This window comes from Ambystoma mexicanum, chromosome 8, assembly GCF_040938575.1.
Source record: "Ambystoma mexicanum isolate Mex_15411 chromosome 8, UKY_AmexF1_1, whole genome shotgun sequence".
Taxonomy (NCBI): Eukaryota; Metazoa; Chordata; class Amphibia; order Caudata; family Ambystomatidae; genus Ambystoma; species Ambystoma mexicanum.
In genome coordinates, this window is record NC_090929.1 from 342,651,730 (window position 1) to 342,664,855 (window position 13,126).

General features: G+C 47.4%; 1 protein-coding gene across 1 annotated transcript in view; it reads left to right on the top strand.

Moving 5' to 3' along the window:
- Positions 1-13,126, top strand: part of ALAD (aminolevulinate dehydratase) — a 190,025-nt gene that overhangs the window by 64,753 nt on the left and 112,146 nt on the right. Inside the window, exons 2-4 of the mRNA XM_069609792.1 lie at positions 1,151-1,296; positions 10,447-10,497; positions 12,447-12,543. Of these exons, the coding sequence (XP_069465893.1) occupies positions 1,184-1,296; positions 10,447-10,497; positions 12,447-12,543 (261 nt within the window). The 5' untranslated portion in view covers positions 1,151-1,183. The remainder of the gene's footprint in view (positions 1-1,150; positions 1,297-10,446; positions 10,498-12,446; positions 12,544-13,126) is intronic.

Here is a 13,126-nt window from a genome sequence, read left to right on the forward strand (position 1 = left end):
AGAGATTCATTTTTCAGTTTTGTAATTATGAAGTTGTCAAATTTGTCCGTATGTTTCTTAGCCCTTCCGGTCCTTTAAGTTTACATCCGCTTTTCTGCCTAATCTAGGCTTTACCAATCTTTGCCCCTTTTTGGAGGCATCTGCTGTACCGTTGTTAGGCTTGTGTCTGCCTCTCCAGGCGTAGGGCATGAGTGAGACTCCAGCTGTGGCAATGGTTTCCTCGCCCTCTTCCCACGCTCTTTTGCATGTGCAAGAGTCGGGAGAAGCCCTGCAGGCGCTCGGGAAGTTTCACCATCTCCAGTGGTCTCTTCTGTCGGTTCCTAAACTCCAATGTCTTGCTGACTGCCCTGGCCTTCTATATGCTCCTGGGATTTTAAACCCACCCTCTTGTGGCTTCATAATTTGATGTCATCGCAGTAGGTGGCAGACATGAAGGGATTAAAACTTGTGCATCATTTTCGATTTCACTCTATATTCTTAACCAGCAGCATTCAGGCTCCCAGCTTCCCACTCTGAAAGCACAACTGTGACCCTTGGCGCAAAGCATGCTCTGTGCGAACCACACCAATCCCTCACGTGTGTCTGCATTTTTAGGTAAGCGCAGGGTTTTGTCATTGTTGTCACCACTATACTTTGCTTATTTTGGTGCTGCACTAGGAACATTTTTTTCCCACTTTATTTGTATATTTATTAATAAATCGTCCGCTCCATATAAACCTTAATGAACAGAGAACACGCGGTGAGTTTTTAAGAGAAAGGGTGGAATCTGCCTTATTGTTGTAATGCAGTAGTTTTGGGTCGTGGTCTCTATAATACTCACAGTCGACTTCTGAACTGGGTTTTGTAGGGGTTTGCGTCCTCGGACAGTGCAAAATGGTGTGATACCTTACCAACCCCCATGCCCCAAAAAAACTCTCGACTGCATCACTACAATTCTAGATCAAAGGCACACCTCTTAAACAGGAAGTTTGAGGCACTGTATTCTTACGCCAACTCAGTGAGCTATGCTGGATTCAGAACCGAATTCTCAGGTGATGTAGGGCACCTGGGGGTGAGGGAGAGGGAGACCCCCTCACAAGCACACTGTTAATGCTGCCTTGCCTCTGTGTTCTACTCTTTGCTTAACCCTTGTCCTTGTTTTCTTCCGTAGTGTTGCACACACCGACAGCGCACAACTTGAAAGATGCAGGCCGAGTCTCTCCTGCACAGTGGCTACTTCCACCCGGTGCTGAGGAGCTGGCAGACCGCTGCCACCAGCTTTGATGCCAGGAACCTCATGTACCCAATCTTTGTCACGTAAGTATGCATAGAATAGACCCTGCAAGGGGCTGGCGGAGGGGGGGGGGGGGGCATCTTCATTGGTTACATAAGTTTGTCCTAGCCAGAGTGCCACAGGTGCTACTGCACATTTCCTAAAAAGCCATGTTGTCATTTCATTTGGACTGTTCAATACCAGTGCAAGAGTGAATGTCATACCATGCTACAGGTCCTGCCGTCCCCCAATTACAAACGACATATCCCAAAGATATGTCTTGTCATTAACCAAAGGTGGATAGTTACACGAGTACAGCGTTGGTCACTGACATGAGGGCATTTTGCACTTCGCAAGTTCGAATCACGAGGTAGGGCCTAGTTGGTCTTTCCTCCTTGTAAAGTTATTCCATGACGTGCCCTTCAGAATGGGGGTAATAACACCTGTTACTACATTTCTTAGCTGGAGGAGTCCATAAAACGACGATATTCAGGTTATGTTATATCTTATATAGCTTGATCTTTGCCTATTTCATGTCCTTTTGGGGCCTAAGGACCTAAACAGGGTGGGATAGGCTTTGGCTCAGGTGTGAAGTAAATAAGAGTGGTAGGAGTTGTGAAGGCATCATGAAGTAGACACAGACAACCGATTCAAATGTGTACTAAAAAGTTGTATTTAACTTAAAAGGCAGGCTGGAGTAAGAAATTGCCCTATGCTAAGGTGGGATTTCCCTAGCTAAAGAAAACTTAGGCTAGTCTGTGTCGGAATGCCCAAATCAAATGTCTGTCTGTGTCCAAAACCTATACTTGCCCTCACAACTAACTGTATACAATGTTTAGGGTTATCAGCCTCAAAATGATAGTGTTCAAAAGAAAGTCCAGAGCTTCTTCCCACTCTCTGCTTCTAATCAGCTTCCCGATCCCCAAGTTCAAGACAGTTCACAAGATATTGGGGTTCCCTTCCCAAGAGTTCAAATCGTCTAGCTTTTTTAAAACAATACAATTCCTTGGGACACTTCCCAGCTCTCTTGCCATCAGTACTTTTGACTGGTTCACAAAAATAAGGTTGTTTCTTGACTTTAACATCACATAAGCGGCTGATGCAAAACACAAGCTTTTTTGATGGATACTTTCATAGGCTTTATCCATAAAGGGGTTCCCTGGTCTTGGCGCAGTTGTTGGACCACACGGTCCACCCATAACAGGTCACGCAACCAATATCCCTTCTTTCTTAGCTGCTTTTCACCAACAATTGTCCACTGTTTTCCTCTGTCAGTGAAGCTTGTCTCTTTCATCACTGTCACACTCTTCCAACACTTTACCGTTGCTTGGTTGGCCCCATGCACTTTGCTACACCTTCTGTATTCTGCTGGCGTTTGCCAATACAAGTTTTCCCTTAACCTGCAGTTCCTTGTATTGTGTTAGCTTTGCTCAATACTTGGTTTCTTCTCTCATACCCTTCTTGGTATTCTCTTGGCTTTGCCAACACTTGTGTCCCAAACAATTAATTCTGTGGTATCTGCTACTTGCACCACTTGGCTTCCATTGTATTCCCAAGTACTCACAACTTGCTTTTGCTGTGTGCGGCATTCAAAATGTGCTTATGTTTTCCCATTCATTCGGTATTCAAAAGTATCTGTTTGAGCCTTCAATATTGCTAATAACTTTCAGTTTGTTCAATTCTCTAAAGCACTTGTTTCAGCATTCAAAAGTGCTTTTCACCATTTTCAGTTCATTCGATTTTCAAGAGTGCATGTGTCAGGCTCCCGGAACGCCCTGGTAAGAGTGTTTCCCTGTTTTCGCTCGCCGGCTCCACACGGCAGCTCCCTTCAGCCTCCCTCGGCTCCTCGCACTGCTTTCTAGCTTCCTGTGACTCTGCTCTTCCTTTTCAGCGGTAATGGAGAGCACTTCTGGCTCCGTTGGCACTTCTGGCTACTGGAGTGCTTCACCGCCAGCCAGTGCTTGCTGTGTGTGCCCGCCAGGGAAGCGTTGCAGGGTTTCCAGACCCTTTTGTAGCCAGCCTCTGTCACGGCATCCCTCTCTCCTGCTGCACACGCCTCCTGGTTCCTGTGTCTCCCGCTCCTCTTTCTCCAGCCAGCTTCTCTCCAGCCCGCTTCTGTGTTCCCTTTCTTGCTGTGTGGCACAGCTTTTAATACTCATTAGAATTGTAAAATGACCACAGATGTGGGTCATCAAGTTCTTTTGCTTGACCATAGTGACACATATTAACTGGACAAGCCTGGCTGTTCCATCTGTGCAACTCCATAGCCCTCTTCCTCTCAGTATCAGAGTGGTGTTTGAGGCTATCTGAATTAAAGGAAGTTTGTATAACTCTGTGTAGATTCTTCCTTGTCATGGTAGTATTTGATATGCGTTTGGATTTACGATATAAGGCTGACATGTGTTTCTCTCACCCAAATGAGCACTAGGAGAACCTAGTTGGTCTCTTTCTCGTCCCAGTGTTAAGGTGGTGCTTTTGGAGGTCATTTTAGAAGGAAGAAAAGAGAAAGGTGTCAGGTTTTTTGCTCACCTCTGTGACGGAGCGTGAGGAAGATGAGGCTTGTCTCTGGCAGTGTTTCTGGCATAAATTGAAGTTCTGAAGAAATTGACGTCCCTCTCCAGTTGCCACACTGCCCAATAATAAATAGCAGACCGTGTAACAGCTGGAGCAGGACTCTGTAGAGTGTGGGGTGGGGGGAACTTTGCAGGGAAAAACCCACGGTAGTGATGTTGATTGCCAAATCCCGGAAAATAACACAGAAGATCCTGTTCCGAATATGGTCTGAACCGGGCAAGAAACGGCAAGAAATGGAATAAAAGTCTGAGAAGTTCGGGAGCACAAAGTCCACGCAGGGCCACCGGATAACAGATGCAGAATGAACATTGAGGTAAGTAGGTAGGAACAAATTAATAACAAGAGGCCGAAGACAGAGAACGAGGGAAGGGATGCAGCGAAACAAGGAGGGACAGGGAATCCAGCAAGGGAAAGGGGAGGCACGGAAGGCAAGAAAACTAGAGGACAGCTGAACTAAGGTTCAAGCAATTACTTCAACGTTGAGAGGCACTGCGAGTTCTGCGGCAGTATGCTTTGCAGCGGGCACAGAGAGGGTTGCTACGGATGACAAACCCTTATTACTCTGCACATTGGCGGCCATCTTAACAGGGAGTAGCTGAGATGATCCGGCGAAAAGGGAAACGCCATCTATTCCACAGAGACCAGGAAGGCCGAGCCATAACAAAAGGGCTGACCATAGCCTACAAAGGCTTGAGGGATAGAGGGTTCAGTCTGAAATGGGAATGGGGATACCATGTCACATCTAAGTACGTCCTCTCCCCACTCCCCAAGTTCCCCTCTATCCCGGTGATCCTCCCTCGTATATCCACCCCTAGGGTCTGGATCCAAAAGCAATGGCCTTTCCCTGGCCTCCTGAGGGGAGGATCCTGGGCAAAAGAAGTGAGGATGCCCTTAGCTTCCTCACAGAGTGCAAGGTAGCTGTTGCTGCAGCGTTGATGCGTGCATAGTAGAGGGAGCAAGGCTTCATCTGTGGGTGAGCATCTAGGTGGTCTTGGAGATGCATTGTCCTGTGAGACTCGGTACCGTGGGAGAGTGTTGGGTAACTAGTGAGACTTTGTGGTGACCTGGTCTGGTTCATGCCTGTTGTGTGCTTTAGGATTGGGTTTTTGGGCGTTTTGCCTGGAGTATTATGGATGGGATGGATGGAGTGGTTAAAGTGAGAGATTCATTGTTCACAACCATCAAATAAAGAAATAAAACCACTTTCTCAGGAAATATTGTTTTTTCTTAATTTTCAACAGATTCATCTTGCTAGCAAGGAATGCTCTTGCATACCGGCGCCTTCACGTTACGTGTTTTGGGTTCCTTTTAGCCTTCACCAGGAGCCTTTCTACCATACCTTCCAACCTCAGATATCCCTCCTGCAATTTCTTTAAAGTGTTCGAGTTCCTCACTTGGTATTTCATTCATTTTCATTGATCCTTAAACGATTTGAATCTTAAGGTGCCTTTGGTATTTTCCCATTTTGTTTCAGGGTGTCACTAAGCAACGATTCCAACGTTCAGTGAAGGGTGGGCTTTGTGTCTGTTTGGCACACCTGACTGAGTGTTGGTTTACTTGCTTGGCGAAAAGTGAGATGAATTACAAGCCAGTGATACTTGAATCAAACACGAAGTGAGGAACGCCATTGATTTTGCGAATTGGAGGAAGGATTTTTGAGGTTGGAAGGCATTGACGATTAGAAAGTTGAATTGATGAAGAGTAAGGAACCCGAAACGCATAGAGTGAACGCAGCTGTACAAGAACCTTCATTACGGGCAAAATCAAACTGGAAAAACCAGATTTGTACCAAAAGGAGTTTTATTTCGTAATTGGATAGTGAACAAAAGTTTTACTTTATCTGAAACATTTACTTAGTGCTTTGTGACTGCATCAAAAAAGTGTACGTTTACATTGTATGTTTTTATATTCAGTACCATATTCCTTTACGCAAGATGTATCATTGGGATTGTTGATGAAATTGAAATGTTAGAAAACATATTTTTGGGATCAAATTGGAAGATACTAAAACATTGAGTACATACTAGACTCTAAGAGAGTAGTGTTGAGTTGGCAGGGAGTAAACGACTTGCAGAATGGTGAACATTTGGCATGTTTATACCTCGCACATGGCCATGTAAATAACCTTGCAACGCATGACACATGGCAGAACCTAGAAGACTACCCTTTCCCCATGCTTGTGAGCATACTGATGCTGCGATGACGATGTTTGTGCTCAGCTTTGTCGATTACTAGTATACGTGCACGTCCTGCTGTGTTGTACTGTCAACACCTGTAAGGCTGAGGTGTGCTCTGCTTGAAATATCTGACGGGTGTTATTTGGCAATCAGATCAGAGGCCCACAAAGTGCCGGCCCATAGTTACAATTCAACATAGTCTGCAGGCTTTGGTTGCTGCTCTAATAGATCCTAGTAGCATCCCCCCCCATCTATAACGTGTGTCGTACCTTAGTAGATGGCGTCTCCCAGGCGGGCTTATTCGCGCGGCTGTGTGTCAGAGGGACAGACCATTGCCTGCGTCGGTGCATCCCAAGCGGCTGCGTCTATGCTCAACTCTCTCATCCCGCTATACACTGCTCCGTGCCAGGTTGTGGTATAATCGCCCGGTCTGCCCACCAAGCTTCGATTCTGGGTCCCTCAGCTGACTTCCAAGCCATTGCAATTCTGCGTTTGGCTAAGACGCACACATTGGATCCTTCATTCTGGTGAGGTGCGCAGTGTGTTTTTTCCCTCTCGGGAACAACGCCAGCAATTGGGCATCTGGGGGCCAGGTGTGCATCTGTATCCCTCCCCTGACCACTTTGTCTGCAATCACCAGCCAGAACTTTCTGATCACTGGGCAGTTCCAAAACGTGTATAAAGGCAGCCATGTCATGGGCACACCTGGGGCAATTCATTTCCCCGCTCTTCGGAACAGTGATGTCCTGTGTGATGTACAATTGTATAAGTTTAAATCTGGAGTTCCTGCAGGCCTTTTTAGTGTATAGCAGAACTCTAGTGCATTCAACATCTGTAAGTAAATGTCTTTCCCAGGTTTTCCTTCAACTTTGAGTGTACAGCTAGACCATATGCACTGAGTTTATTCATAAGTAATTTGTAAAACCTAGTAATCGCCTGGCCGCCTTCTGCCACTTCGTACATGGTCCCAAGCACCGGGTCACTCTCGGTGCCTTCGGGAAGGTCTGCCCATCTCGCTTTTATTTCTCTTACTAAGCCAGAGTACATCAAGAATTGGCCACTGTGTAAACCAAAGTCCTGTGCCAATGTTGTCAAGTCCATTAGTTTCCCTTCTTGCAGTTGCAGCAAAACCTCTAATGCGACTATGCCTTTGTTCTGCCAGTACCTCCTCTGGAAGATCTAATGGTATTACTGCCTGACTTTTAAAGGAACTTCAAGGTAAAAACACATATTTTGATTTGAATTGGCACCTGAGTGTGCGGGGGCAGGAGGGCTGGTGCCAGCTGATCAGGAGGCAAGGAACACGGGCTTGCACAGATTGTATGAGCCAGCATTCCTTTTAAGCCTACGGCTCCATTTCCCCCAGTGCTACCTTCCCTTACCCCTGTCTCTGCACCCCATTTCACCTCCATTACCTTCTTCCTGCACCCTAATTACCTGCTGCACATCACTCCAGTACCTTGTAGCCCACTCTGGCCGGACGCGAAGGCAACCATCAACCTAGGAAAGTGCCTTAGGCCCTTTTCTATGTTGTGTGGCGGCCATCTTCCTTTTTTTTATTATAATGAAGGAAATCTGACTTGCGATGTCCGTATGAGCAGGAATCCCTAAAAAAACGGTGAACACTGCAGGCGCGTTCTCTGGGTTCTAGTACTGGGCTACTGCTGGGATCGGCCCGTTAGAGGTGTAGCGAGTCGTGGGGAGTCCTCGCTTCACTCGGGAACACCATGTCTTGGGCTTGCAGGCCTTTAGCAGGTGCTTAACTGTACACGAATTGCTCTGTGCTGTGAAACCTGGTTTACAAAAAAGATATTGGTTTTTTAGATAACTTTTTTTTTACTTGTCTGAAAGGATCAATGTTGAAAATGGCATTCTTCAAACACCCGCAACCCCCATAATAACATACTTCTATTCACAATCCTATTCGCAGCCCTGGCGTTACCTCCATATTGCTCTGCTCACTGCTGCCATGTTCACTGGTTCTGCTCGTGTCGGTCCCTCTTTCCCCAAATTCACATCGTGTCTTTGCCCTGCCTCATGGAGATGCAAGTACTGCCAGATCTTGCTTGGCTGGCATAGTGTAGACAATGTGTTGCATGTGGGATCTGGAGTCTCGGGTGGTTTTGCAGGCTCTAAGTGCTGTGGAGCTTTTTCTACTGCCTCTGGGGATTCCCCTATCAGGATTGATTTTTTTGGATCATCTTTGAGTGTAGCCATGTGTCGTTCTGGTTCTTTCTTCTCTGGCTGGTAAGATAGCTCAGCGGGCTAAGCGCTCGCTGCTGGGATCTGAGTATGATCTGCAGGTCAGAGGATCGAATTCCAGCAAGGACAACTCAGCCTTTCGTCCTTTCAGTTGGGTGATGTATGTAAATGTGTGCTCTGTAATGTGCTTTGGATTAAGCTGCTATATAAACAACCACATCATTATCGTTAGTGTGTTTACTTGTTGATTCCTATCGAGAGCAGTGTAAGGGAAGCGGGCCGTGTTTTCCACCAGCCACATGACACATTGACAGAGCTTCCTGTGCAGCCCCATTGCAGTCCCGGTCAGTGACCTTGTAGTTGGTCTTTGTCTATAACAAGCTGGTGTGCCACAGTGTATCTTCTGTTCAGTGCCCTGGAGCACATTGTTTTGTGCCCGAGTCTGGGCATCCCACTGGGTGATACCTGTTTGCTTCTTCTGAGAGTAGGTCTAGGTCGAGTGAATCCGGGCCCCTTACCTTTCTCTGGATGGCAGGGGTTAGGGGGGTAGGGGGTTTCTGATTCTTCATTGGTAGGAGGATTTCTTTGGGTTACTTTGCAAGGGGGCATACTTTCGGTGATGCTGGTGTCCCATTTGGTGTAGTCTAACTTCACCCAGAGTTTCACCAGGGGACGTATGCTATGGAACTGGGATTTGATGGTCAAGAGCTCTCGCTTGGCCTGTTCCTGCAGTGACATTTCCAGATGCCTTGAGTGTTATTCCGAGGCAGGTGTGTGTAGACGTTTGTTCAGTGATGTTGGCTGTGGGTCTCATTCACACATTGATGGCTCTCGTCCCATATGCACGGGCAGGCTGCCTGACATTGGTCACTTCAGCATGGAAAACAGATGAAGCTGAAAGGACATGCATGGGGGTGCAGGCGATGCGCCTCCATTCTCTCTGGGTCCGCTTCCTGCGACTACCAGCCATTACGGTCACACGTTCAGTAGATCTATGAATAACAATAGGGAAAGGCATGAATGCGACAAATGAGCTCAACAACTATCGCACAAAAGGGAGTCCCCTAAATGAACCACTTCAGATTCTGATTTACTGAAGCCACTCCCTTGCTAGAGCACGTGGCTGTCATGAATTCTACATCTGTTGGAAGGCACACAGTGGGTCCTACAAGCATTCATAAATAAGTGTACTGTATTTCAAATTATACAAGTAAAGCAATTCAGTAAAAAAACAATGATAACTCCCACCTAGAGCTTGTTGTTCGGTGCAAAATCTTACATGCTGGTAGACACCTATATAGCGGTCAGTTACACCTATACATGATTGATGCCAAATACAAAAAACAAAGGGAATCGACCCTTCTATGTTGTACAACAGGTTAGAGTGAGGATATTCAAACAGACAAAGTAATTTATAAGCAAACAAAAAATAACATGTTTAGATTTTTGTGGCTGTAGATAAAGAGTGAATCCAATTATCACAGGAAATTGGACCCAATCCTTCACTGCGGGCCCTATCTAACTACTTGAAACAGTACCACATAAAGGAAAAATGTAAACTATTGATAGAACGAATACACCTCCCAGTAGAGCTATGAAGCCACTGTTGGCAGCTCTTCGTGCCATTGTCTGCAGAAGCGCGTGATTGGCTGGTGTTGCTCCCCTTCATTAATGGGCATTTCTTTTGTGTGTCCAAAGTATTGGGTGTTCAGTTACCGTCACAGGCCAATCTTTTGTTGAGAAAGATGGATTTTTAGATCCATTCTGAACCCGGTCCGGCGGTGCTAAGTCCAGGAATGGGAGTGTGTCTGATACAGGCTTGTCCATTATCCCGGATCGGCCTAACTTGAGAGGCCCCCCTCCACATAAAGCCATGGGCAGGGGGCAGGATGAATCGGTGTGACGTTGCAAGCTCTGGAACTCCATGGCTCTGTGCCAGGTAGGAGCACGCAAAGCTTTGGGTCATGGGTGCGATGGCACAGTAAGCGTTTGTCATCACACATGCTAGTCTCAGGAGATGTTACTGGGGGACAGGGGTCCACATTTAGCAGTACAGAAACGTGTGATTTTTAGGACCCTTTGACATTGGCCGTATACACTCCTTAATGACAATCTGTTAGATAGAATTATAAAGTCATTGTTCTTGGAGCATAGCACTCCTTGCTGACCCCGCTAGACCATGGGCATAGCGACATCGATGCATTTACTCGCTTTGACTTGGTCTCCATTTTACTCTTTCAGGGACAGCCCGGACGGAGTGGAACACATCGCCAGTCTCCCCGGACAGGCCAGGTATGTAGTAACGGGAATCTGCTCCACATGAAGGGAGGGGGCTGGCTGAGTGGCGTGCTGTAGCCTGCCTATCTATTGGCAGTTCCTGGGAGCACTGGGAGGTGCCCGCTGCAGTGTGGGAGCGGGCGAGTGAGGCTACATGTGACAGTCATTCTGTCCTTCCATTTCTGTCCCGGCTTTAGTGTTTTTTGTGTGTCCATTTTGCATTGCTAGGTTATCCCATCGTGCGAATCTACACTCCTCTCACTGCACCTGCCCCCAGCACCCCACGAGTTGAAGGCCTTCCATATTGTGTAATCCTTCAGTGGTTTTGTTTGCTCTCTGTGCTCCAATGAGTCTTCTTCTTTGACTCCCACCCACCGACTGTGTGGCAGTGCCTTGTTTTACAGACCAGGCCATCGACTTCTTGGCAGGCTCGGACTGGCCCATAGGGCAATAGGCCCATGGTCGAACCAAAAACACAAAATGATGGTGTGGGTCACTTTTTGGAACAATCTGGGCCAGTTTGATGAGTTAATCCACTATGCGGCTAGTAGTTTTGACTACTGTTGCTGAATAAATGATCTTTAAAATGCACAATTTACATCACACTTCATCAAAAAAACACCCCCTTGGGTACTATGCGAACAGTGTCCCAAAGGGAATGAATAGCCGCTTGCAACTGTGGGCCACGTTTTCATTGGTGCCCAAGACAATTTTATGGCCCAGCCCGACCCTGCTGCTTGCCATAGATAGAAGGCCTCCTGTAGCTCTGAAGGAGTCTCGGCGCACCTAGGCGGGGACCTGCTCCTCTGCTCTGTGCTTCCATCGTTCTCTGCAAGCCGAGTGGGCCCAGCCTGTCTGTGCCAGACTGGAGACCCTTAGACAGCAGCATGACACAAGGTGAGACCTAATGGCTAATGCTCGTGAGCTCCTGCATTGGCACTTCCCCTGATGCTTCCTCAAGGATTGGTCGGTAGTGACTTACTTTGCCACTTTGAGGTGGAATGTGGCGGGTGGTGGGCTGTTTGAGCATGAGGGTTGGCCTGTTTGAGGGGAGGTGACCATAAAGGGTGGCCACTTAGGTGGGTGGCTAAGCTCAGAGGTTGCTCCTTGAAGGAGGGAGCTCTTCCTTTCAGAGTATCCCCTTTGTGTACTGATTGTCTCTTGAGGTGTCTGAAGTATTGCCCCTTTGGGGTGCGAATGACTATGAAAGGAGATTGGTCCCTCTGGTTGGGGCTGGTAACTGCTGAGTGCACAGGGTGGTCCTTTTGAGACTGGTTTGAGCACCTAAAATGGCCGCTTTGGAGGCTGGGGTTGAGCGCAGAGGTTTAAACTTGTGGGGCATCTTTGTGGGAGCTAGTAACGGCTCCCTTGCAGAGGGTGAGCGTGTGGATTGGCTCCCTCGTTGCAAGAGGAGGGAGTGGGCGCATAGGTTCTCGTTCTTTGGGGATGGCATGCACAGGTGAGGCTTGCGAATTACGTTTGAGTGGGCTGAGGGCGGCCCAGTGCTGCTTTAGATTCCCTCCACATGACGGCGATTTCCAAACGTGCGCAATCGCGCGAGACCCAGGCGCTGTCACTTCGGGAGGTTCACAGGCTGCTGACTGTGCAGAATACTTTGGCACCAGCAGGTGTAAGCGCTCTTGGTTTGGCCAGTTAATGTTTTCCAGCCACTGAAAGAATGTCCCATGCCAGAATCGATATACTCTTTCTCAATCTGATCATACAAATAAGCGAGCTGTTTCGCAATGGCATGTCTGATTAACCATTGCGTTGAAAATGCATATGTGTCAAGAAGAATGGAGATTTTTATGAACTGTCGACATTGAGGAAATCTCTCTTAATAACAAGAGGCAGAGTTTCGCCCCCAGCCTGCTGTTTTTAGGTAGTGTCATGGGGAGAGAACAGGCCACCCCGTTAGTGGCGAAATCTAACGTATGTTTTCTACCTCATTTTGTTTTTTTCAGATACGGTGTCAACAAACTGGAGGGGATGCTGCGCCCCCTGGTGGACGAAGGTCTGAAATGTGTGCTGATCTTTGGCGTTCCAAGCAGAGTGACAAAGGTCAGGCAGATAAGCTGACACTCTTTTGTTTAATAAAGTGGGTATTTTTAACATGGAAAAAGGGCAGGGGAGTGGGCAGGAGGTTGGGTGTTTAGATGACCATTGTTGTACTCCCTCACCATGGGGTACATTGGATGCAGCCCACAGAACCACAGTTGAATTTCATTTCCTGTTCTGCCGGTCAAATGTGTAATTTGAGTGCCGCATCTGGACTGCTCAAGCATTATTCAGTTTGGAAAAGCCTAGATGTCACTTTGTCTTGCAAGTACAGGGATCGAATTTAAGATTGGATAAGCAGGAGCTAAAAGCAGCTCCTGGGTATCCAGCATTAACCAGTGACCAGGAGCTACGACAGGGGCATAAGGAGCTAGTACATCGCACAGGCGCGCAACGTCATTCAGCTGACCGCGCTGCATCCCCTGAAATGTTAGCATAGGGACGGGGCATCCGTGCCCTTTAACAGTTCCAAGTATCAGGAGCATGCTGCTTCTGGGCGCATTTTGTTTCTTCCGAGGCAAATCTACTATCTGCTCGGCCTGAATTAACAAGCACTGCCCGGTTCCCCCGGTCACAGCCCCCTGAG